We start from the raw sequence: 27,498 nt of genomic DNA on the forward strand, positions 1-27,498 counted from the left end.
AAACTAATATTACATAAAGGCTAGAATATATTTTAGTAAAAATCCATCCTTACATTATCCTCATTTATTCATTTATTCATTCGATCACTTATGCACTCATTCACATAGCATAAATTATGTGTTTGTCACTGTTCTATATACATGGGGATTAAGGTAACAAAACACTCTGCACTGAAGATATTACATTCTTCCAAGCTCACAGTCTTTTGAATGGGCTAAGAAGTTGCTTTTTTCTTCAGAAAGTTCTTCTGATTAATATATAGTAGCTATTTTAAGTAAATTTTAGACAGAATTTTTTTTTTTTTTTTTCCAGACGGGGTCTCGCTCTGTCACCCAGGCTGGAGTGCGGTGGCGCGGTCTCATCTCACTGCAAGTTCCGCCTCCTGGGTTCAAGTGATTGTCTTGCCTCGGCCTCCTGAGTAGATGGGACTACAGGCACCCACCACCATGCCCTGCTAATTTTTTTTTTTTTTTTGTATTTTTAGTAGGGACCGTGTTTCACTGTGTTAGCCAGGATGGTCTCGATCTCCTGACCTCGTGATCCACCCGCCTCCACCTCCCAAAGTGCTGGAATTACAGGTGTGAGCCACCACGCCCGGCTAGACAGAAATTTTTTTTTAATGAATTGATAACTGTTTTTTTCTACCCACAGAAGTTAATTACTATTAAAATATTTATGTCTTTTTCCTTTTTTCTTTAAAACATATGAACAATACTCAGAAAACTTTTTGGTTTTATTCTATAAATATTTATTCCAGGCAATATTTTAGTTAAGAAAATATCCTTCTATTCCTAAAGAATTTTAACCTCATTATATTTACAATAAGAAATAGATGTAAATTTGTATCAAATAGCATTCAGTTATTGATTGAGTCAATAGTTTTCTTACTTGATCAACATGTATGATGTGCTTACATATAATGGTAACACTAAAAGAACAGAAGAGAAAGAATAATAAAGGAATAATGATCAAAAGATATTCCATGCAAATATTAATGAAAAGAGAGCTGGGTGGCTACCCTAATATCAAACAAAATAGACTTTAGGACAAAAATCATTATAGGAGGCAAAGAAGGGCATTATATAGTGATAAAAAGGATAATCCATCAAGAAGATATAATAATTGTAAACATATAAACACCTAGCTGCAGAGCCTTCAAATATAGGAAGGAAATATTGACATAATTTAAGGAGTTAGAGGGCCCTATAATAATAGTAGTGGACTTTAAAATCCCCACTTTCGATAATGGAGCAAATAGGCAGAAGACCAATAAGGACATGAAGGACTTGAACAACACTATAAACTGGTAAGACCTAACAGATGTATACAGAACATTCCACTTAACAAGAATACACATTCTTCTCAAGTGTACATGGAACATTCTCTAGGAGAGATCTTATGTTAGGCAACAAAATAATCTCAAAAATTTTAAAGGATTGAAAAAGTATCTTCTCTGACAACAAAAGAATAAAACTAGAAGTCAAAGGAAAAAGAAAAATGGGAAATTCACAAATATGAGAAAATTAAACAATATACTCATTTATAATGAATGAGACAAAGAAGAAATCACAAGATAAATTAGAAAATACTTTGTGACAAAAAAAATATGAAAACAACATACCGAACCTTACGGTATGCAGTGGAAGCAGTGCTCAGATAGAAATTTATAGCAGTAAATGTCCCCATTAATAAAGAAGAAAGATGTCAAATCAATAACCTAACTTTACACCTTAAGGAAGTAGAAAAAGAAGAGCATAATAAACCCAAGCTACCAAAAGGATGAAAATAGTAAAGGTTAAAGCAGAGATTAATGAAATAGAATATAGAAAAACAATAGAGAAAATCGGCAAAATCAAAAGTTGGTTCTTTAGAAAGATGAAAAAGTTAACAAATCTTTAGCTAGATTGATTGGAAAAGAAAACTCAAATTATTAAAATTAGAAACAAAAGTGAGACATTACTACAAACTTTAAGAAAATTAAAAAGTATTACAGAATACTATAAACAACTGTATGCCAAGAAACTGGATGACTTAGAAAATTTCTAGAAACATGCAAACTACCAATACTGACTCAAGAGGAAATAGAATATCAGAATAGACTTATAACAAGTAAAGACTTTCACTCAGTAATAAAGAAATCTCCCAACAACGACAAGGCCAGAATAAAGTGGCTTCACTGGTAAATTCAACCCAGCATTTAAAGAAGAATTAACACCAAGTTTTATCAATTCTTCCAAAAAAACTGAAGAACAGAGAACACATTCTGATTTATTCTAAGAGGCCAGCATTGCCCCAGTACCAAAGATAGAGACATTACAAGAAAAGAAGATTACAGACCAATATCTTTTATGAATGTAGATGTAAAACCCTCAGTAAAAGACTAACAAACTAAATCCAGCAGCATATTAAAAGGATTATACATCACGACCAGGTATTTATCCTAGGAATTCAAGGGTTACTTAAGAAAATTATAAAATGTAACACATCATATTAATGGAATGATAAGAAAAACTGCAGCTTATCTCAATTGATTGAGAAAAAGCGCTGGAAAAAAATGCGACACACTTCCATCATAAAAATATCCAACAAACTAGGAACAGAAGAGAACTTTCTCAACATGATAAAAGGCATTTTGGAAAAACTCACAGCTAACACCACACTCCATGACACAAGACTAAAAGTCTTTCCCTTAAGATGGATAATGAGAAAAGGATACCTTCCTGCTTTCATCACTTCTGTTCAACCTTGTATTGGAATTTCTAGCTGGAGCAATTAGGCAAGAAAAGAAAAATAAAAGGCAACCAAATTGGAAAGGAAGAAGTTAAACTATCTCTACATTCAGATGGCATAATCTGATCTTTCGAGAGTCCTAAAGAATTCACAATAAAGTGTTAGAACTAATAAACTAGTTCAGCAAAATTTTGGGAAATAAGATCAAAACACAAAAATCAGTTTTATTTCTACACCCTGGCAATGACAATCTAAAAATGAAAATAAGAAACAATTCCATTTATGACAGCATCTGAAGGAATAAGATCCTGCGGAATAAATTTAACCAAGGACATGCTAGTCTTATACACCAAAAACTAAAAAACATTGTTTAATGAAATTAAAGGGGGGATCTAAGTAAATGAAGACATTACATGCTCATGAATTGGAAACCTTGTTATGTTCCCAATACTCTCCAAAGTGATCCACAGATTCCAATGCATTTCCTAAGAAAATCCAAATGGCCTTTATGCAGAAATATTTGAAACAACTGACTCTAAAATTCATATAGAACTTCAGGGCACTCAGAGTAGCCTAAACAATCCTGAGAGAGAAAAAGAGAAAAATAAAGTCAGAGGACTCATACTTCCCAATTTCAAAACTTATTACAAAACTACAGTTATCAAAACAGTGTGTGTGGTACTCACAAAAGGATAAACATGTAGCTTAATGGAATGGAATTGAGAGTCTAAAAATAAACCCTCATATTCATGGTTAATTGATTTTCAATGGGGTGACAAGATTATTCAATGAGGAAAGGATTGTATTTTCAAAAAATTGGTACTGAGACAACTGATTATCCACATGGCAAAAAATGGAGTTGGACACCCATCCTCTACTATATACAAAAATTAACTCAACATGGAACAACTACCCACATGTAAGAGCATAAACTATAACTCTTAGAAGAAATTATAGAGATAAGTCATTATGACCTTGGATTTGGCAAGAGTTTCTTAGATACGACGTCAAAAACACAAGCCAAAAAAAAGGAAAATAGATCAATTGAGCTTCATCAAAATTAAAAACTGATGTACATAAAATAACACTATTAATGAAGTAAAAATATAATCCCCCAAATGGAAAAAATACTCATAAATCATATCTCTGATAAGGATCTACTAGCCAGAATACAAAAAACTCTCATAACTCAAGAATAAAGAGTAACAACCCACTTAAAAAATGAGCTAAGTGTATGAATAGACATTTTTCCAAAGAAGATATTCAAACGGCCAAGAAACACTTGAAAAGATGCTCAAAACTATTAGCCTTTAGGGAAATGCAAATCAAGACAACAATGAGATACCACTTTACATCCAACTGGATGGCTGTAAATTTTTTTTAAAAAGGAAAGGAAAGAAAGGAAAATAACAACATTTGGTAAATACATGAAGAATTGGAACTCTTGTATATTGCTAGTAAGCATGTGAAATGGTGCAGCTTCTTGGAAAAAAAGTTGGCAGGTCCTCACAGTTACACATAGAATTATCATATAACCCAGCAAATCAAGTACACAGTAATATAAATTATTATATTATTTATATTATATAATATCAATTATTATCCAAATAATGAAAATGGTAATAAAAATGCTTGTATATGAATGCTCATAGCGGTATGATTCAAGATAGCTAAAAGATAGAAGCAAACAAAATACCCATCAGCAGATGAATGGATAAACAAAATGTGGTTTAATCACACAACGGAATATTATTCAGCCACGAAAAGGACTGAAGTAGTGTACATACCACCACAATGTAGATAAACCACAAAAACATGCTAAGTAAAGTAAGTCAGAGACAAAATGTCACACATTGTGATTTCACTCGTATGATATACAGGAATACCTTGCTTTACTGTACTTCACTTTATAATGCTTTGCGGATAATTTTTTCGTCGTTTTTTGTTTTTTTACAAATTAAACATTTGTGGAGACCCTGCATTGAACAAGTCTATCAGCTTAATTTTTCCAACAGCATGTGCTCATTTTGTGCCTCTGTGTAATATTTTGGTAAGTCTCACAATATTTTAAATTTTTTCCATTATTATTATATCTGTGATGGTGACCAGTGATCAGTGATCTTCGATATTACTATTGTAATTGTTTTCACATGCCACAAACCACACCCATGTAAGATGGTGAACTTAACCAATAAATGTGTGTGTTCTCTCTACCCCACTGACCAGCCATTCCCTCACCTCTCTCCTTCACCTTGGGCTTCCCTATTCCCTGAAACACAACAATTTTGAAATTAGGCCAATCTAAAACCGTACAATGGCCTCTAAGTGTTCAAGTGAAAGGAAGAGTTGCAGGTCTCTGCAAAAGATAGAGATGATTAAGCTTAGTGAGGAATGCATGTTGAAAGACATGGTAGGCTGAAAGCTAGGCCTCTGGTGCCAAACATTTAGCCAAGTTGTGAATGCAAATGAAAAGTTTTTGAAGAAAATTAGAAGTGCTATTCCAGTAAACACACGAATGATAAGAAAGTGAAGGAAGCTTATTGCTGATATGGAGAAAGTCTGAGTGGTCTGGATAGAAGATCAAATCAGCCACAACATTCCATTAAGCCAAGGTCGAATCCAAAGCAAGGTCCTAACTCTCCTCAATTCCACGAAAGCTGAGGAAGCTGCAGAAGAAAATTTGAAAGCTAGCAGATGTTGGTTCATGAGGTTTAAGGAAATAAGCCATCTCCATAACATAAACTTGTAAGATGAAGTAGCAAGTGCTGATGGAAAAGCCACACCAATCCAGAAGATCCAGCTAAGATAGTTGATGAAGGTGGCTACACTAAAAAACAGATTGTCAATGTAGACAAAACAGTCTCATGCTGGAACAAGATGCCATTTAGGACTTTCATAGCTAGGGAGAAGAAGTCAATGCCTGGCTTCAAGCTTCAAAGGATAGGCTGACTCTCTTATCAGGGGCTAATGCAGCTGGTAACTTTAAGTTGAAATCAATCCTTATTCACCATTCCAAAATTCCTGGGGACCTTAAGAATTATGCTATATCTACTCTGTCTGTGCTCTATAAATAAAACAACAAAGCCTAGATGACAGCACATCTGTTTCCAGCATGGTTTACTGATCATTTTAAGCCTGCTCTTGAGACCTACTGCTAAGAAGAAAAGCTCCCTTTCGAAATGTTACTGCTCATTGAAAATGCACCCAGTCACTCCAGAGTGCTGATGGCAATGTACAAGGAGATTAATATTTTTGTGTCTGTTAACACAATATCTATTCTGCAGTCCATGAATCAAGAAGTTATCTGGACTTTCAAGTCTTATTACTTAAGAAATACATTTTATACGGGTATATCTGCCATAGATAGTGATTCCTCTGACGGATCTGAGGGCAAATAACTTGAAAAACTTCATTAAAAAGATTTACCATTCTAGATGCCATTAAGAACATTTGTGATTCATGGGAGGAGACCAAAATATTTATATTAACAGGAGTTTGGAAGAAGTTAATTTCAACCCTCATGGATGACTTTAAGTGTCCAAGACTTCAGTGAAGGAAGTAACTGAATATACGGTGGAAATAGCAAGAGAACTAGAAATAGAAGTGGCATCTGAAGATGTGACTAAATTGCCACAATCTCACGATAGAACTTGAATGGATGAGGAGTTGCTTCTTTTGGATGAGTGGAAAAAAGTGGTTTCTTGAAACAGAATCTACTCTAGGTGAAGATGTTGTGAACATTGTTAAAATGTTACATCAGCTTAGTTGATAAAGCAGTGACTTAAAATACTGCATCAACTTAAAATATCGCATCAACTTAGTTGATAAAGCAGTGACAGGGTATAAGGGGATTGACTCCAATTTTGAAAGAAGTTCTACTTTGTGTACAATGCTACCAAATAGCATCACATATTATGAATAACTTTTTCATGAAAAAAAGAGTCTATTGGCTCCATGAGTCCATTGGCAAACTTCACTGTTGTCTCATTTTAGGAAATTGCCACAGACACCTCAACCTTCAGTAGCCACCACCCTGATCTGTCCGCAGCCATCAACGTCAAGGCAAGGTTCTTCACCAGCAAAATGATTATGACTCATTGAAAGCTCAGAGGATTGTTAGAATCTTTGGCAATAAAGTATTTTATTTAAAATATGGTACATTGTTTTCTTATACATAATGTTGTTGCACACTAGACTACAGTAGAGTATAAATATAACTTTTTTATGTGCTGAGAAACAAAGAAAATTGTGGGACTGACATTGTGATATTCACTTCATTGCAGTGGCCTGGAACTGAACCCACAATATCTCCAAGTTTATGCCAGTACCCAGAATAGATACATTCACAGAGACAAAAAGCAGGTTGCCAGGGGCTGGAAGGAGGTGGAAATGTTGAGTCACTACTTACTAGGTACATGATTTCCTTTTGGGATGATGAAAATGTTTTCAAACTAGATAGGGGCTAGGTAGCGTAATATTGTGAATGTACTGAATGCCACTGAATTGTACATTTTAGGATGGTTAATCTTATGTTAACTTTATGTAAAAAAAGTCTTGGCGTGATTTGTTATAAGCCATAGTAACTGGAACATCTCTAAAAAGTTTTTGCCTCTCTTCAGGTATGATTTAAGGTAAGGATCAGAGTTGTGTTTGTTTGTTTGTGTAATTGTTTCTGTTTGTTTTTCCATGTGACTTTGTTGAGCATAGTGTTTATAAATATAAGTCAATGCAGTTGGTAGTCTTGTTCAAATGGTCTATATTCTTACTAAATTTTTTCAGTCAATTTATTCTGTTTATATCTTCCTTTAGTTCTATAAATTTTTGCATTATGTATCGAGAACTTTTGTTATTGGATGCATAACCCTTTAGTATTATGATGTCTTCTTAATTAAACAACCTTTTATGATTATGATATGGTCTCTTTATCTCTGGTAATATCCTTTATCTTAAATTTTTATTTGGTGTGATATTACTTTAGCCATATAGGCTTCTTTTTGTTAGAGAGTTTCAAACTGTTTGTATCTGCATATTTTAAGTATGTTTCTTATATTTTAAAAAATCTATACTCTTTATTCAGTCTGACAATATTTGCTTTAATTGGAATGTTTAGTACTTTTATATTTATTATAATTGTGGGCACATCTGTACTTCAACTTACAATATTGGTGTCCAATTTCTATTTTTCCAGTCTGTTCTTTGTTTCTTTGTTACTTTTCTCCTGCCTTTGTTTCGTGAGGATGAATACTTTTTTCACATCCTATTCTAATGTGTCTACTAATTTTTAATTTAAGCATTTTGTGCTAGTCCTTAGTGATGCTTTAGAGATGAAAAATGCATCTTTAACTCATCACAATCTATGTACAGAGATATTTTACTACTTCAGAAATAATTTGTTTTAACAAGTATTTCCAAAGAATAACCCTAAATCTGTTGTATTCTTATTGTCATATATTAATTCTACATATGCTATTTTTTTTTAAAAAAACATGCTATTTTATTATTATTTTTGCTTTAAAAAGCTTGGTAACAGTCTAGTGAAACTAGAGGTTGGTAGTAGATTACCTGAGTAAAAAGGAATATATTCAGACACCAGACCACCAGCAGCACCCTGTGGCTAGATAGCATCCTATAAAGAACACAGCACCTGCACAACGAGTGGGCCTTTAGGCATTCTCCCCTTAATGATGAAGTGGTCAAATTCAGAACTAATTCTATAATTTACTAATCTCCTAAGGTTTTGAACTTATCATTGGAAGAAAGCAAGAGTAAAAAGAGAGAGAGGTAGGGATCCATGATGAAAAGGGAGACTGAGACTTTATTCATTTCATTTTTTATTTCTGCCTTTATTCATTTTTATCATTTAGCATTTATTAATTGAATCAGGCACCGTGTTGGATATTACTGGCTATACTGTTGTAAAAAAGACATGCAAATTTTAAACTTGTATATTTTTTTAAATGTTGGGACCTAATTCTATATACCAAACTGATGAAGCAGGACAATTTGGTTACAATCACAATTTCTGAAGAACATTTTAAGTTGTTAACACTTCATACAATTCTCACAAGAACTTGGCGTGGTTAATGCAATACTTTTTATGAGTACCACTATGTAAATGAAGCTGCTGACAAAGTTAAATTTAGTTGCTTTCACAAATGACCCAGATGCAGATTCCAGTTAGCACATAGTGGTTTTTCAAACATTTTCAAACAAAGATAAATATTTTCTGCCTACTCCTTTCTCTGTTGAAACTAAAATCAAACATCTCACCCTGTAACAAGCACAAGGAATTGATGTATAAGAAGAACAGCTTGCAAGCTCTCTTTTCTTCCAGGAATAGCTGTGATTTGCTAGAGGCTCCTGAGATTTTTGACATGTTTATACGTATGTGGGGATAGCAGAGCACGGGAGAATCCCAGTAGCTATCAAAGCAGTGGGACATTGAGAGAGAAGGGATACTTAGGTGGTATAGCTTGGATATGTGTCCTCTCCAAATCACATGGTAAATTTGATTACCAATATTGGAGGTGGGTCCTGGTGGAAGGTATTTGGGTTATGGGGGTCAATCCCTCATGAATGGCTTGGTGCTGTCCTCATGGTAAGGAGTGACTTCTCACTCTATTAGTTCTTACAAGATCTGATTGTTAAAAAGAGCCTGGCACCTCCCTCCCCTATCTCTTTCTCCTTCCTCTCACCATATGATGCGTGGGCCCCTTCACCTTCTGCCATGAGTGGAAGATTCCTGCGGCTCTCACAAGAAGCAGATGCTAGTGTCATGCTTCTTGTACAGTCTGAAGAACCATAAGCCAAATAAACCTTTTTTCTTTATAAAATACTCAGCCTCAGTCATTCCTTTGTAGTAACATAAAAACAAAGATATTACAGTAGTAGTGAAGAGACTATAGGGACTTCCATCACAAATTAACAAGTAGGACTTCAGGAAAATCCCAGATGAAATATTTTTTTTAATTTTATTAAATGTTTTGAATAGAAATCTTCTTTGCTTCTATTGTAAGAGATGTAATTTGCTTTTACATACTTCATTAAATACAGATAGCTACTGCTTTCAATATGATGTAATGCTGCAATTGGCTATGAGAGGCAAGAGACCCGCTCCACGCAGTTTGTATTTTTCAAGGAATATTACACTCAAAAAGGTCTAAGTGAATTACACATGTTTGAGAATATAAGCGAGCAAATACATATGAATAAAGATCAATGTAAATGCGGAGTAAAAATGAAACTCACTAAGATTAAAGGCCAGAAATATCAGATGAAAAGTTGGGCTTCAATTAATACCTTTCCTTCATTTTCTTAACAAAATAAACTTACATTCTTTGAATAGCATTTGAATAAGAAACTTTCTTACATGATTTGGAGTCCGGTGATGGTGGAGAAATATTAGACACAGCAAGGTCACTTTTTGATTTTTTAGGCTTCTTTGCATTTAATTGCCAAGGTTTATCATAGCTTCTGAAATCCCTTCTTGTTCCTTTGGATTCTGTTAAAACAAAATATATGTAAAATCGCAACAAAGTGATTTCAAGATTGAGCAAAAACCAAGTCCATGAAGTCATTAAATATACTTGACAAAACATATAGGTCACCTCATATCAAAAATAATGTACACACGCAAAAGTATTCCTTGTTTAATTTCATCTGTAAATGAGACTTTTAAATCTGATATGAATCAGTTTATATATGCATATGATTAAGATTATATCATATAAAACTATGAAATTGGCTGGGCGTGGTGGCTCATGCCTGTAATCCCAGCACTTTGGGAGGCCGACATGGGTGGATCACCTGAGATCAGGAGTTCGAGGCCAACCTGACCAGTATGGTGAAACCCCATTGTCTCCACTAAAAATACAAAAATTAGCCAGGCGTGGTGGCGGGCGCCTGTAATCACAGCTACTCAGGAGGCTGAGACAGGAGAATTACTTGAACTCGGGAGGCAGAAGTTGCAGTGAGCCAAGATTGTGCCACTGCACTCCAGCCTGAGTGACAGAGACTCTGTCAAAAAAAAAAAAAAAAAAAAAGACAAAAACAAAAAACAAAAAATAAAAACCCAGGAAATTAATTTGAAATGTTTTTCAGGCATGGGTCCCCATCACTTAAAATAACATTCTATGAATGTCATGGAATAAAGCATTGTATTCTGTTGTAAATAAAGATAAACATTTCAGTAAATTTCACTCACTTGATGCCACCTTATCTATTATGATATGTAAAATCATTGATATTCATCTAAATCAATTTATCTTCTATTGCAAGAAAGATAAATTTAAATCAACCAACACTGTTACTTTGAAATTCCCCTTAGAAGGTGGTCACTGTCTCGCCCATTCCACAATTAAAGGGTCTTTCCAGAGTTCATCCCTCTTGACTTCTTTTACAAGAACTTCATGTTTTTACACAGAACAATCTTTTTCCTCATCCCCATATCACCTGATAACTCTTTCTTCATCTCATTTATTCCTTCCTCATCTTCCATTCCTCTAATCTATGTGGCATTCTTTAGGGTTTCTTTATGCCTTCTTGTCTTAATTTACAAATTTAAAAACCACCCTAGCTTTATGGATGACTCATAAGTCTTTCTCTGGCCACTCACTTATAAATAACTAACATACACCATTACACAGTAATGGACTCCTCAAACTTTCATGTTAAGGTTGTACTTAACTAGCTGTTACCCAATTTGTCCACCTCCAAAATCCCATTAAATACCAAAAAGGCATGAAAATTCTAAAGCATTAGGAACATAAATATTTGTCCATGGTCTGCTAGAACCCAGGCAGTATTTCCATAGATAAGGTTAAGAGAGGATATAGGCCAGTTAGAAAGAGAATGGAAGATTTCTAGGTGTCTACCCCAACCTTGGGGTCATCTCCTTATATTGTTTCACAATCTTTCAGAATTTGTCTCTCTATATCCATTCTTGGACTATAGATTCTTCTAATGCAACATAGGTAATGCGAGAAAAAAACCTGGGTCATAAAATACAGCATCTCATTTTTTTTTTTTTTTTTTTTTTTTTTTTTTTTTTTTTTTGAGAAGGAGTCTCGCTCTGTCGCCCAGGCTGGAGTGCAGTGGCGCAATCTCGGCTCACTGCAGGCTCCGCCCCCCGGGGTTCACGCCATTCTCCTGCCTCAGCCTCCCGCGTAGCTGGGACTACAGGCGCCCTCTACCTCGCCCGGCTAATTTTTTGTATTTTTAGTAGAGACGGGGTTTCACCGTGTTAGCCAGGATGGTCTCGATCTCCTGACCTCGTGATCCGCCCGCCTCGGCCTCCCAAAGTGCTGGGATTACAGGCGTGAGCCACCGCGCCCAGCCCAGCATCTCATTATATAAAGGAATATTAAAAGGAGCCAGAGAGGAATGAAATGAATGTTGTGGTTTTCTTTATCCTCTACTTCTAGCAAGAAAAAATCCATATTAATTGAAATAATTTAGCAATGATATTTTTATCCAGTTCATTGAAAAGAGATAAGAGATAGTAAGTCATGCATCAATTTTGCAGAAACTTAAAGGATTCAACTAATATTGAAAATTTTAATAGCAACCATGATTTCACCTCTCTAAAATTTTGAAAAGAATCCAAATAGTTCCAAGCTATATGGAGAGAGAACAAAGAAGAGTCCATCTACACTACTTGTTGATAAATCTAGAACTAGATAGAACATTCCTCATTGAAGTTTGAATAAAAAGAGAAAATATTAAGAATCATTGTAATCATAGTTTTAAAAAATTAAATTTTTAATTTATTAAATGTTGGAATGTGACTGTGACTGTTTTGTCTTCTCAACAAAAATAAAAGAAAGTGGACTCAATGAAGCAAAAAGAAATTAGAGAGGAGATAAGCTAACCAACCTATGAATAAAAATGTAACTGTGTACAGAAATAATAAAAAGAAGATGAGATAAAGAAGTAGCAACAGGAAACTAAAATGCAATACCAACATTTAAATTTGTGTTCAAAGCCAGAAAGAGAAAACTGATAGTGTAGAAAATTGAATCAGTGACACAGAGAAAACACTTTGCTTGATACATCTCTCTAAAAGAGAGTCAACAAAGAAAAGCAAATACAATGCCAAATGAAACGAGAAAAACAGAGAACAGTAAATAAGACTCAACTTATACATAATAGATTTTCCTGAAAAATCATAGTTGACACTCTAGTAAAATTTTGAATATCAGAAGTAAAAAAAAATCATGAGTATTCAAGAAAAATAATTTCTTTTATTCCCACAAAGGAATAAAAATAAGGCTGTTTTCAAGATTCTCCTCCACGATATTAAATGACAGACTTTTAAGGAGAAAATGTTGTGCCCCAAGTTGCTAAATATATTTAAAGGCAACAAGAGGATATCTTCAGATATTTCTGAAAAGTGTGATACCCATGTACTTTAAATACTGAGATGTTTTCTGGCCAACTAAAAGATGCACCAGGCTGGGTGTGGAGGCTCACGCCTGTAATCCCAGCACTTTGGGAGGCTGAGGTGGGCAGATCATGAGGTCAAGAGATCGAGACCATCCTGACCAACATGGTGAAACCCCGTCTCTACTAAAAATACAAAAAAAAAGTTAGCTGGGCATGGTGGCGCGTGCCTGTAGTCCCAGCTACTCAGGTGGCTGAAGCAAGAGAATCGCTTGAACCCAGGAGGCAGAGGTTGCAGTGAGCCGAGATCATGCCACTGCACTCCAGCCTGGTGACAGAGCGAGACTCCTCAAAAACAAAAACAAAAAAAAGATTCACCAAAATCAATAATTCAAAATTACAGTCAGGGTTTAAACTGGCATTATTTACCATCATTCAGTTATAAACTCTTTAGTTGCATTAGTATCCAAAAATTCATCTATGCTTTTCTCTTCCTTCCTGCCATACTTTCCTTCTAAAATTTTTCCTCTTCCTCTGGTCCATACTTTCCACATAAACACTCTTCCATCCTCAAATGTCCCGTTTCATGTCTTATCACAGCCCCCATTCTTTCCACAATAGCATTCCCTCCTCTGCAGCTTCCTGGGATGGTGGATGCTCTTGCCCCATGTCCCATGTTCCACCAACCACAGGCTGTGGAAGCAGGGCTGGATCTCCTGGTTCAGTGATACTTCTATGATAGAAGCCTCAACAGTAAAGTAAAAGAGTCTGCTCACTTATGGGAAGTGTCCCTTAGCTATACTACTCATTTCTCTTCATTATCACTCATCACCATCTTTTTGCCTCTGATTAATCTCACAGCCTTACTTCAGACAGTGGCATAGTCTTTTCCTGTCTCTTGTCCTTTCAACAACTTGAAAGAAACTATAATGACCTCTATTCTTAGACAAACCATGCATTAAGCTTCATACTTCCTTGCCCTGCTCAACTCTGAAGAGCTTCGCTTCCCTGATATTTCTGCTACCCGCAAACTAAAGCTGCCCACATGATTTTCTCAATATATGGAATCATTCCACATCAAACATCTTGATCTCAAATATCACAGTCTCTCAGCACAGCTTGTATCCTTCTGCATTGCTCATATTTTCACTATATTGATCTCCTGAAAGTTTTGATTGGCTTTCTCTGTCTGAACCTCTCCCTCCACTTGCTCTCTACTTCTCAGACAGCTTGATCACCTGCAGTTTGCTCACAAATACCCTCAACTGCTTCTGCAAAACTGTTCTCCCACCCTTGCTGTAGTAACACAGCCACAATTCTCACAGTCCCTCAAACTGTTTTCTCTCTTCCTTCCCAGAACTTCTGGGCACTGCTAGAGTAAATTAACAATCTTACTCATAGTTTCCATGATTCATTAATAATTAATTCATGTCCTCGACTTTCGTTAGGCCCCAGAACTGCGTGACAACCTTTTTTAAAATTTTCCTTTGTCAATTCTTTTTTCCTTTCTCTTGGTGACTTTCCATAATTGGTGCCCTTACTTCAGTCTTCCCTATCTGACCCCCGCAACCACTTGTCTTGGCAAATAGACAAAACTTAGGGCACCTGAAATCATCTCATGCTTGCCTTCTTCCAGTTCATCCCATACTCTAAACTTTACCCACATCTTCCTTTATTCTTTCACTCTTATTATTATCTGTATAATATTGAAGGTCACATCTGGGACTCCTGCTTTGACCCATCCCCAAAGCTTTAGACTCACATCCAATAGCCTGCTGGAATTATCCACTAAAGTGAGCCACAAGAAACTAAAATTCTTCAATAGGTACTAAGAGAACTGATAGAATAACATCGTAGTTCTTAATCATGATCTCTTTCCCATGGTGTTTTGTCCCACATTATCCCTACCCCTCCAATGCAGACAGGACTTTTAACTTGCTTTGAAACAGTAGAATATAGCAAAGGTGACGAGGTGTCAGTGTTATGATTACATTCTAGTATATAAGATCCATCTTAGTAGATTGGAATGAGAGAAATGCCCTTGTTGACTTTAAAGAAGTGAGTTGCCGGCAGGGCGTGGTGATTCACAACTGTAATCCCAGCACTTTGAGAGGCTGAAGCAGGAGGATCACTTGAGCCCAGGTTATAGTGAACTATGATCATGCCACTGCACTACAGCCTGGACAATAGAGCAAGACCTCGACTCCATTTTAAAGAAGAAAGAAGAAAGAAGGAAGATGAAGAAGGAGGAGGAGGAGGAGGATAAGAAGAAGAGGAAAAAGAACAGGAGGAAGAATTAGTAAGCTGCCGTGATGTGACAGACATGTGGCAGGGACTCTGGGTTGCACCTAGGAGATGAGAGTAGCTCCTGGCTGAAAGTCAGTCAGAAAATAGGGACCTCAGCCCTATAGCTGCAGAAAATTAGTTCTGCCAACAACCCAAATGAGCTTGGAAGCAGATTCTTTCCTAGTCCAGCCTCCAGATGAGAATGTAACCCAGCCAACACCTTGATTTGCAGCCTTGTGAGACTGAGCAGAGGACTCAGCTAAACCGTGCACAGACTTCTGACACATAAACACTGAGGTACTTAATATGTGCGATTTAAAATGCAGAGTTGGCCAGGCATGGTGGCTCATGCCTGTAATCCCACCACTTTGGGAGGCCGAGGCAGGCAGATCACGAGGTCAGTAGATTGAGACCATCCTGGCTAACACAGTGAAACCCCGTCTCTACTAAAAATACAAAACACTAGCTGGGTGTGGTGGCGGGCACCTGTAGTCCCAGCTACTCGGGAGGCTGAGGCAGGAGAATGGTGTAAACCCAGGAGGCAGAGCTTGCAGTGAGCCGAGATCGGGCCACTGCACTCCAGCCTGGGTGACAGAGCAAGACTCCATCTCAAAAACAAAAAAAAATGCAGAGTTTAATATACTCCTATCTCTCCAGATACTGATTTATAAAATATGGACTCACATGAGCTACAGTAAATTCATAGATGCTCATCTGATCTGCGTTTATGTGGTGGGTACCATCTTAGTACCTGCAAACCAAAGCCCCTGCCTACCTACCCATTCTACTTAGAATCTAAACCTAAGAAAGTTAAGGCCAAGAAAAAGTAAGAGTTTCTTCTTTTTTAGGCCAAAAGTTCATATTCTAACTTCCTATATGATGCAAATAACTTTTGTATGGATAAATGACATCATAGATGTCCACACTCTTCAGAGTATACCCTACTCTCTACCCACTTTAGTGTAGCTTTGAGACCTGGTATCAAGAAGGCATTCACATGAGATATAGCCAAAGAAGACCAAAATCCTTTCATGGGATCCCAAAAAGCATGAAGAGGCGGAGAGAGGTGATAACGCCATCCAAGGAAGGTCATTTGGAGTACAGTCGGATTTCTACGGGAATCAGACAAGAAGTTGGTTACCCAAGCAATGGGCATGAGGGGATTTGGATTTGAAAGTAAATGTCAAACTAACAGACCAATGTGTAAACACATTTTATGAACAAAGATTTAGGTCAAGTCTACCTAATTCTCTCACCAGTATTTACTGTGGAGATGAGGCTATCATACACTCAGAAGACTAGTTCCCTGATGTAAAGAGTCAATGAATCTTCCCGAGGTTTACTACACAGGATAAAATTGGGGCATGGAGAAATAAAGAACAATCATCAATTCAGGCAACAAGAAAAGTAATCCTGTATAACTCTATTATTATCTTTCTATATAGATAAGCTATAAGCATTTAATTCAAATTATTCATTAAAAAATAAGTTTAGGATAACTAGTTCGAATTTACACAGGATAAAATCTTTTGATGCAAATCTGAATCTTATCTGTATTAAAATGGAATATGCTGATTCTTATATTTTGAGACATAATACAATATATTCAAATTTAATAATTTATGACAAATTTTAGCATCTAGGTAAGGTCAGAGATGAACACATGAAATCTTCGGTAACTATCCATCTAGATTTATCTTATTAGAATCAAAAAGAGTTCTGAAATTTTGACATTAAATGAATCCCAAATTAACTGTATATATATTCTTCATTTACCTGATTTTTCACTTTCTGCCCATAGAGCCGCAGATCCAGACAAAGTTCTTTGAAGTTGTCCACGGTTCCCTTGTTTAGACTGAAGATGGTCAATGAGAAATGGGATTGGCTGGTCAGGTGTCTCAGTTATTAACTTGGTCATTAATTCCTGAAGGCAGAATAGAGCGCACAATTTAATTAATGATAACAGCGACAGTAATAGCAAGCACTTACTTAGCATTTAATACGTTAGGCACTGGTCTAACTGCTTTATATACAGCAACTAACTTCATGCTTATAACAATCTTCTCAGACAGCTACAAGTTACTGCCCTCATTCTGAGGGAACAACAGCAGAGAAGTAAATTGTTTATGTTACACAGCTAATGTGTGGCAAAATCAAGATATATTTAGTTTTTATTTTGTATTATACTTAGCCAACAACATACTAAAAGTTTAATCTAAATTCCTTTAAAATTACAGCTTAAGAATTTTAAACTTCAGTTTGCTATTTTGAGAGATATCATTATAAACTAAACTTTTGCTAAACTTCACCATCTACCTTATATCAATGTCATTTTTTTCTTCTTAATGGTATAAAAATAACAAAAATTAAGAAAATTTTCTTGGAATTAAAGAAACAAGTAATAAGTCACAGACTTACAGAAACCGAAAAGTGTCTTAGTCTTCAAGAAATACAGAATTTTCTTTTTGTAAAAATGCCTGTTACGTGTCCTTCCTTTTTCCTTCCTTCTGCTCTTTTTTGAGTTAAGCAATGGTGAGTTCTCTACCTGCAAAGCAGGCTGTTCCATTTTGGACAGTTCTAATGATATTTTAAATTGGGCTGAAATCTGCCCAAGGGTAATATCTACATATTTTTTTTCCAGTCAGGAACAGCAAAGAGCAATCTCCAATTTGTAGTCCATTAGAATCCCTAGGTTTTTCGAATATGAACAGCTGTCAAGCCACGTGGACATCATTTTGTGCTGTGTAATTGGGTTTGTGAACTTGTGTGCACCATTTGTATTCATATCAGTCACATTTCATCTTATTGGTTTTAGCCTAGAATTCTAGAGTGTTCATTGCTGTTTTAAGCTAGGATTCTGTGAGAGGCAGTGTTCTAGTGCTCAAAAAACCAGACATTAAGAGAGCTAACAAAAGTGTTACTGGAAATTCCCCCATTGCGTCTTTTTTTGTTGGTGGTGGTCTGTTTCCTTTGTCTTGAATGATGTTCTCTCATGGTCAGATGGCTGGTTTGTCATCCTTCGGTCTCCAATGATACCTCTACGAGAGGTTACCCTAACCAATCTTCAGAAGTCTTTATTATTTTATCATTTTATCTTCTTCACAGCATTTAGCACTCTCCAGAATCATTTTGTTTAATATTTGCTCACCTGTTTCTTATCTCTCTCCTCCCCCACCCCTACTGTAGCACTTGGAAAAAGACTTGCTTAGTTTGATATCAATTTTCCCTGTAGGGCCTAGAACTCTGCCTAGCTCATAGCTGGTGCTGAATCAATACCTATTGAATGTATGAATCAATGAATCAATCAACCAATCAATATTTGCTTTATTGACTACAGGCAGATATTAGTAACTAGAATCCCTTATTGTACCAATAAACAACAATTAAACCATTTATAGCCCAGCAAAATACAGTGCTCAGACATGCTATATAAGAAACTGCTGTCCAGATTATCTAAGGGATATTTATTTACATGTTTACGTCTAGGAAAACATGGCTTTACCTGGGCAGAGGCTAAATGGATTTTGCAGATAACAAGATCCCAAGTGGATCATAGAGTCATGGATTAAATATTTCTGCATATTTAAAAAATGCGTAGATTGAACACAGAGTTAGAAGTAAAAAGAGCAAAGGATTTTTACCATAAATACATTATGATGCAAGATATTTATTAGACAAGTGTAATGCTTTTTATATTCTGAAAAACAAGTAAGCAATCAGTTATCACAGGTATTATTCATTTCTGCTATTTAATATTTCAATTATAGTTATAAACTAAAAAGGCCATTCTGCTACTGTTGTGAAGTTAATTGTAAAATAATGTAGAGTTCAATTAAATCCTAATTATACATCTGTGGAATGCAATCTAAAACATTTTGGATTTTACCTCTATTATGTATTATGTTTTATTTGAACTAATTTTACATTATAAAGAGTTGCAGAAAACAGAAACAAAAATAAATAGAAGGTACAACTGGATTGCTCTTGTCACAGAATGTCTGGATACTCAGATAAAGCAAAATTAAGTCAGTTAATGGAACTTTAAAGCCACAGCCATTTCTATCCTGACACCTCTGAAAATCTCATGGTTTTTGTTTTGTTTTTGAATTTACCTTTCAAAGTAGATGGAAAGTTTCCAGATTTCTTTTTTTAATAAACCGAAGCGTTCCTACATTTTTCTTTAGAAGAGGGATTATACAGTCATAATAAACCAAGTAATTACTATTAAGTTTTAAAAATAGTATTAGTCTATTAACTATTTTCGATACATTTGTATTGTATTAATGAATATATGAGATTAAAGACACAGGACAAGTTCAGTCATGAGCGAAATGATCATAGTTGATGTTTGCAGTAGGGCACGTTGGGTATCTTGGTTGGACAAGAGTCTAGTTTTAAATGATTGTATTTGCAGGAGTAATTACCCTGCTTCTCACTTAATCCACGTATCTGCTGGACTTGAATGATTCTGGGGACTTGAACTTGACAGAAACCCCTTTCCCAGACATGAAAATTTAAATCCTTAGATTTGCCAATCACGGCAATAAAAAGATCGATTTCTTTCCACCACTAGAAATTAGAGCCACAGAGGTAGACCTGAGGGACCGATAGATTTGGAAAGGTGAGAATCAAGTTGCACAGCTAGTATGTTAATTTGGAGTAGAAATCAATTGCAGAAAGTTTTACAGGAATCATTCACTGTAGGAAAAAAGTATTCTAGAGCATCAAGCCAGTTTCAGGTACATAAGCTGAACACCAGTAGGAAATGGCACTTCCAGGGAGAGAGAAGAGCCTCACCTTCGATTCTTACCATCAGTGCAAGAGTTGTGACATGAGATTCCTTGGGAGAATAGGAATTTTTCAGGCTGTGGGTGTATGTAAATTAATAGAAAAATGAAGTGGTAAGAGCACTCCTGCTCTGAAACAAAATGTTTGTGGACATTTTAGACTAAGTACTCAGGGATTGATAAAATGTAGGTGTTAATTTTAATATGATACTCTGTGCACTCGCAGGCTAGTTAAACGGGGACATACAAGTTGCAAACAAAATATATTAGCAGCTGTCACCAACAGGAGATTTAGTTCATACTTATATCAATAAAATTAATATAAACCACACGCAGTTGAAGATACGGGAAACTAGTGATTAGACACTCAGGCTTTGAAATCTGATAGCCACTATTTTTCTTTTCTTTTTTTTGAGAGGGAGTCTCACTCTGTCACCCAGGCTATGGACAGAGTGCAGTGGCACAGTCTCAGCTCACTGCAACTTCTGCCTCCTGGGTTCAAGCAATTCTTCCACCTCAGCCTCCCAAGTACCTGGGACTACAGGTGTGCACCACCACACACGACTAATTTTTGTATTTTTTGGTAGAGACAGGGTTTTTCCATGTTGGCCATGCTGGTCTCAAACTTCTGACCTCAAGTTATCCACCTGCCTTGGCCTACCAAAGTGCTGTGATTATAGGCATGAGCCACCATGCCCAGCCTAATAGCCACTATTTGAATCCTTCATCTCCTGCTTTAACATTCATATTCCATCTATTAGATGTGAAAAACAATAGTAGCTACACCATACAGTTGCCATGGAGATTAAATAAGATAACGACTGCAAAGCACTCATTAAGTGCTTGAGCTATATGTAGCCTACTGTGATGGACTAACACCTCTTTCTAAGGCTGGGAATGAATTCTTAGAATCTCCGTATGATCTGAGTTAGAGTTTCCCAGTGAAAGAAATGTGTAGGAGATTCAGAAAGCAGAGTGAAGCACACAAAAAATTAATCTTCGGAGTTGAATGCAGGCAGATGTGAGAACAGATGAGAGATTCACAGCAGCTTCCTAGCAAGCTTGTGGAAACCTCCACTGCTGACTGGGAGTTCCACAAAGACACCGAAGAATTGCCGCAGCTTCCAGGCAAGCATCTGAGAGCCACATGCTTCCCTGCTGCAGGCTGGTAATATTCAGGGTCAGCTCCTCTGACCGTTGGTGATACCCCCTCAAACTTCAGCAGCATTTCCATATCTTCTGTGGCCCAACCTTCTAACTCTCTATCACAAACGCATTTTTAATAAACCCTATTTAGCACAGGTACCTAGAATGGTTTCCATTTTCTTGACTTAACTCTTAGTGATATACTCCCAAAAAGTCTTAGCCAATATGTTTATTTTCACTATTGTTTTTCTACATTTATATATCATATATTTTATATATTTATATTATATATGTATATTTATTATTACTACTATTATTACAATATTTATCAATATACACTTATAATATTATATATGAATAATACATATTTTATTGGATTTATATTTTCTGATAATAAAATGAATCAATGTTCTCTCTTTTTATTTTTTTGAGATGGAGTCTCACTCTGTCGCCCAGGCTGGAGTGCAATGGCGCTATCTCAGCTCACTGCAAACCTCCGCCTCCTGGGTTCAAGTGATTCTCTTGCCTCAGCCTCCTGAGTAGCTGGGATTACAGGCATGTACCACCATGCCCAGCTAATTTTTGTTTGTATTTTTAGTAGAGATGAGGTTTCACCATGTTGGTCAGGTTGGTCTTGAACTCCTGACCTTGTGATCCGCCCACCTCGGCCTCCCAGAGTGCTGGGATTACAGGCATGAGCCACTGCGCCCGGCCTCAATGTTCTCTTAATATTGTTTTTTATCAACTAGAATCTTTAACTTCATGAGTATAAAACATAGTGAGACAACTCCCTGCACTAACACCTGTTTCCTTTATTGTTAATTATAATTTTGTTGCTGGAACAAATACTTTTATTTTAAAATTATAAATGCATACAATTACAGCACTATTTACAATAGCAAAGACTCGGAACCAATGCAAATGCCCATCAGTGACAGACTGGATAAAGAAAATGTGGCACATAACATGGAATACTATACAGCCATAAAAAAGTATGAGTTCATGTCCTTTGCAGTGACATGGATGAAGCTGGAAGCCATAATTGTCAGCAAACTAACACGGGAACAGAAAACCAAATACCACATGTTCTCACTCATAAGTGGGAGTTGAACAATGAGAACACATGGACACAGGGAGGGGAACACCACACACTGGGACCTCACATCACACACCTGGGGGTAAGGGGAGGGAGAGCATTAGGACAAATACCTAATGTATGTGGGACTTAAAACCTACACGATGGGTTGATAGGTACAGCAAATCACCATAGCACATGTATACCTATGTAACAAACCTGCATGTTCTGCACATGTACCCCAGAACTTAAAGTAAAAGAAAAAAAAGGAAAGAAATGCATACAAAGACAAAATTCCTTTTTACGAATTTTGAAAAGCAACTTAGAGAACATAAATCATTATGTAATTATTGAGTGAAAATGTATATTATGCAACATGTAAGGGCTACTGGAATTTAAGGGTCTAATAACCAGTAACAGATAACCTTGTACTACTATTTAGAAAATTAACATGATTGAGCTGGAGAATGAATACTAACTAGTAACGATGATCGTCTCAAAATGCATTTTAATGTTAATTTTCATTAGATAAAAGCAAAGCCATAAGTAAGTTGGTAACTCATCACAGACTCACTTATTAGTAAAACTGGAATGAGTCATTAAGCAGCAGTAGAAATTATTAGTAAAAGATCCATTTCATTTGATAGAACCTGTAAGATCCCTCGATTATAAAACGAAAGAGCACTTGGGCGCACAGAAACTTCGATTTGTACACAATATTCCTGGTTTTTACCCATTCGTGTACTGAGCCTCTAAGGTTTCAATGACTTCAGGTTAAAAACCCTGGCTCTGGGTACCACAGCACACAGCCAGCATGGCACTCTGCCTAAATGTTTGTGACTTGGGACTAACTTACTTTTTGCTTCATTTCCCTAACAGGAAAGTAATGCTTGTATCCCTTTTAACCTCAGGAGAAAGTTATTAGGAAACGAAGTTAAAGCCATTTCCAAAATCCCAGGAATTTTTTACTACATGGCCTTTTTTGTTAAATCAATACATATGCAGGGCATTGTACTCTATTAATGATGGAGGTTGTACCAATCAGATATATTTTTTTATTCAGCACCCATAAATTATCTCAAATGTTAATAGCATATGTCATGTTATCAGCTGTAGAATGTTATTTAGTTCACAACTAGCATTAAAATCTCATGACTGAATTTATTTACTCTAAATCTGCATCTGTTTCAATTTTCTGTTTTTAATTAGGTCTCTATTAAAAATTTGCATTTGAGATCACGGCCTTCCAAACATTCACCCCTACCACCACTACCCAACAGTATTTCATAAATAGGCAGGTAATGAGCATGGAACTGACAATGAATACATGAGAAAATATCCACTTGATATTTGGTTGCCTCCAAAAATGTATTTTATTCTCAAACCGCCCCCATTTAAAATTGATGTCACCATTCCCAGTGGATGAAATTCTACTTGGTTTCCACCCGCACTCATAGCCCATGCATGCCTTTTCTCTCATTCTATTTTTTTTGAATGGCAATAGAATGGTAAGGATGTTTTTTCTGCCTCATTACACCCCTAAGCTCTGTTACAAGTTTTGGCTTTGGTAAGAAACAGGTTCTAATGCAGTATCTAGGTTTCCATGCACAGTGAGAACAGGACAGACATCTCTCTGATCTTTCTGTCAGATTCTTCCCTGACGTTCAGAGATCTCAGACTGTCCCCTAGTGGTTCAACCTTCCTCCACGTCAGATCCAAGTCGACACCTGCCCCAAATCTACTTAGCTTATTCCCAGTCAAAACTGTGATTTCGATGGAAGGCAGGAAAGCAATGTGAATAGTAATGATTTAAAATATCAGTCTTTTATTGAGCACTATTGGAGGCCGAGATAGGCGGATCACTTGAGTTCAGGAGTTCAACACCAGTCTGACCAACATGGTGAAACCCTGTCTACTAAAAATACAAAATTAGCTGGCCATGGTGGTGTGCATCTGTAACCCCAGCTACGTGGGAAACTGAGGCAGGAAGATCACTTGAACCCAGGAGGCAAAGGTTGCAGTGAGCCGAGATTGTGCCTCTGCACTCCAGCCCAGGCAACAGAGAGATACTCTGTTTCAAAAAATAAATAAAATAAAATATCAGTCATTTATTGAGTCTGATAGGCACAAGTATCAGGTATTTTACATAGATTTAATAATTCATTATACATTTAAGAATTGCATATAAGATGCATAATCCAGACAACATGTACGCACTTTTACAACGGTGCTTGTTAAAAGTTGTTTCTTAACTCCTTGCTTATTCCAGATCACATCTGACTCTCACCAACAACCCACCAATGCACACAGTCATAGCCACACATCCACAACTCTATAGGCCTCAGGAGTAAGATCTTTTGCATCCCTGATTTGAAAGGCTGTTGGCTTTCTTAAACATGATTTAATGTAAAATTAGGTTTATCATATCCATTTGTCATAAATTTTAAAAGCATAATTAGCCTTGTTGTATACTATGGAATAAAATCCAGAGATAAAGGTAGGAAAAATAAAAGAATAAATTGCTTGAATAATGAAGATTAGGAATGATAAAAATACCACAACTAAAAACTAAACATTCTAAATTGTAAAGCTGAATCATAGACACTGAATTCTCTCCACTTTTAGTAATATAGGCAAGTAATAAATCTAACCAGCAGAACTATCCAATTATGACAAATGATGCAATATTTTGTCTGATGCCTACTAATACAGAGATGTCTTCTCAGGTTAATAATGGAACATTTAGTATTCAGTTTTAAACAGTCTTCATATAAAAGCACAAGCTTGTAGTTAAATTTCCAGGCAAACACCAAGGTTTCTAGTGAGAAATTAGCATATCCTATGGGAATATTTTCAGTTAATGATTACACTCCTCAACATAATAGTCTATCGAAGCAACTGATTTAGTGTTAGGGAGGACTTCACACAGTCTTACTTGAAAATACCTCTGTAGGAGTACAATATAGGTGACACTTAGTGGAAAGAGCAAAGCAGTTCAAAAAACTCAAATATATTAAATAAATGTGTGATGCAAGTAGCAGATGTATGTAGAAGTTCCCATAAAAAAGAAAACGTCTCTCAGTTCAATAACAATTACTTTATTTTAGCCTTTTATCATTTATAAAGAATGTGTACCTAAAATGAGGTGCTCAGAATGACAGAATAATGAGAAACTGGTGATGGATACACTGTACCACCATAGCTGAACACTAGTACATACACAGACCTTACTTTAGTTTTTTAGTTTCTTATTTTTTTTAATTTTATTATTATTATGCTTTAAGTTTTAGGGTACATGTGCACAATGTGCAGGTTTGTTACATATGTATACGTGTGCCATGTTGGTGTGCTGCACCCATTAACTCATCATTTAGCATTAGGTATATCTCCTAATGCTATCCCTCTCCCCTCCCCCCACCCCGATGGATTAAAGACTTACATGTTAGACCTAAAACCATAAAAACCCTAGAAGAAAACCTAGGCAGTACCATTCAGGACATAGGCATGAGCAAGGACTTCATGTCTAAAACACCAAAAGCAATGGCACCAAAAGCAATGGCAACAAAAGCCAAAATTGACAAATGGGATCTCATTAAACTAAAGAGCTTCTGCACAGCAAAAGAAACTACCATCAGAGTGAACAGGCAACCTACAAAATGGGAGAAAATTTTCGCAACCTACTCATCTGACAAAGGGCTAATATCCAGAATCTACAATGAACTCAAACAAATTTACAAGAAAAAAAAAAACAACCCCATCAACAAGTGGGTGAAGGATATGAACAGACATTTCTCAAAAGAAGACATTTATGCAGCCAAAAAACACATGAAAAAATGCTCATCATCACTGGCCATCAGAGAAATGCAAATCAAAACCACAATGAGATACCATCTCACACCAGTTAGAATGGTGTTCATTAAAAAGTCAGGAAACAACAGGTGCTGGAGAGGATGTGGAGACATAGGAACACTTTTACACTGTTGGTGGGACTGTAAACTAGTTCAACCATTGTGGAAGTCAGTGTGGCAATTCCTCAGGGATCTAGAACTAGAAATACCATTTGACCCAGCCATCCCATTACTGGGTATATACCCAAAGGATTATAAATCATGCTGCTATAAAGACACATGCACACGTATGTTTATTGCAGCACTATTCACAATAGCAAAGACTTGGAACCAACCCAAATGTCCAACAACGATAGACTGGATTAAGAAAATGTGGCACATATACACCATGGAATACTATGCAGCCATAAAAAATGATGAGTTCATGTCCTTTGTAGGGACATGGATGAAACTGGAAACCATCATTCTCAGCAAACTATCCCAAGGACAAAAAACCAAACACCACACGTTCTCACTCATAGGTGGGAACTGAACAATGAGAACACATGGACACAGGAAGGGGAACATTACAGAGACCTTACTTTAATTCCATGCACCTTAAAAGAGAATTTGGGATGATAGTGTGGTTTAATAGGAAGGTACAGATTTTGGTGTTTGACCTGGATTTATAGCCTGGCTCTATCCCCCACTGTCCACATCAGTTTAAGCTACTCACTTAGTTCTCTGAGCCTCCATTTTCTCATCCCTAAAGTCGATAGGACAATATCTCCCTTATCAGTTTGTTGTAAGGAGTAGAAAAACTGCATATAACATATCACGTGGGGTATATAACTAGATTTCATAGCAATGTGCCTTCCCATTTTGTTTCGTATAAGAAAAAAAATGTTTAGAGAGGGGTTGCCTGTTTGGTCTCTCTCAATGTTATATTTCTCAAGCAATGTGACAAGGAAACAACTTGTCACATTGTCTTGCAAGTCATCCCCCAAGAGAGTATTCATCTCCAGGCAATTGCATGATCAAATCTTTAGAGCTGCTAAGCTGGAAATAGTATGCCCCTTCCTCATTCACAAGGACCGTTTTAGTCTCCTAAAATTCATCACTCTCCAGTTATGGTAGTCACCTTTTTTGCTTTGCATCTAGCACCAAAAACCAATTCTCTGGTTTTCTGGATACCAATCATATGTCCAACAGTTCAATTCAACTCTGACAGTATGTATGCTTTCGCACCAAATCCTGCAAATTAAA

At 36.3% G+C, this 27,498-nt stretch overlaps 1 protein-coding gene across 1 annotated transcript in view; it reads right to left on the bottom strand.

Annotated features, from left to right (window-relative positions):
• C11H8orf34 (chromosome 11 C8orf34 homolog) overlaps positions 1-27,498 on the bottom strand; it is a 483,892-nt gene that overhangs the window by 361,609 nt on the left and 94,785 nt on the right. The window contains 2 exon segments of the mRNA XM_055298752.2: positions 10,101-10,232; positions 17,174-17,321. Coding sequence (XP_055154727.1) covers positions 10,101-10,232; positions 17,174-17,321 — 280 coding nt within the window.

Source organism: Symphalangus syndactylus, chromosome 11 (genome assembly GCF_028878055.3).
Source record: "Symphalangus syndactylus isolate Jambi chromosome 11, NHGRI_mSymSyn1-v2.1_pri, whole genome shotgun sequence".
NCBI lineage: Eukaryota > Metazoa > Chordata > Mammalia > Primates > Hylobatidae > Symphalangus > Symphalangus syndactylus.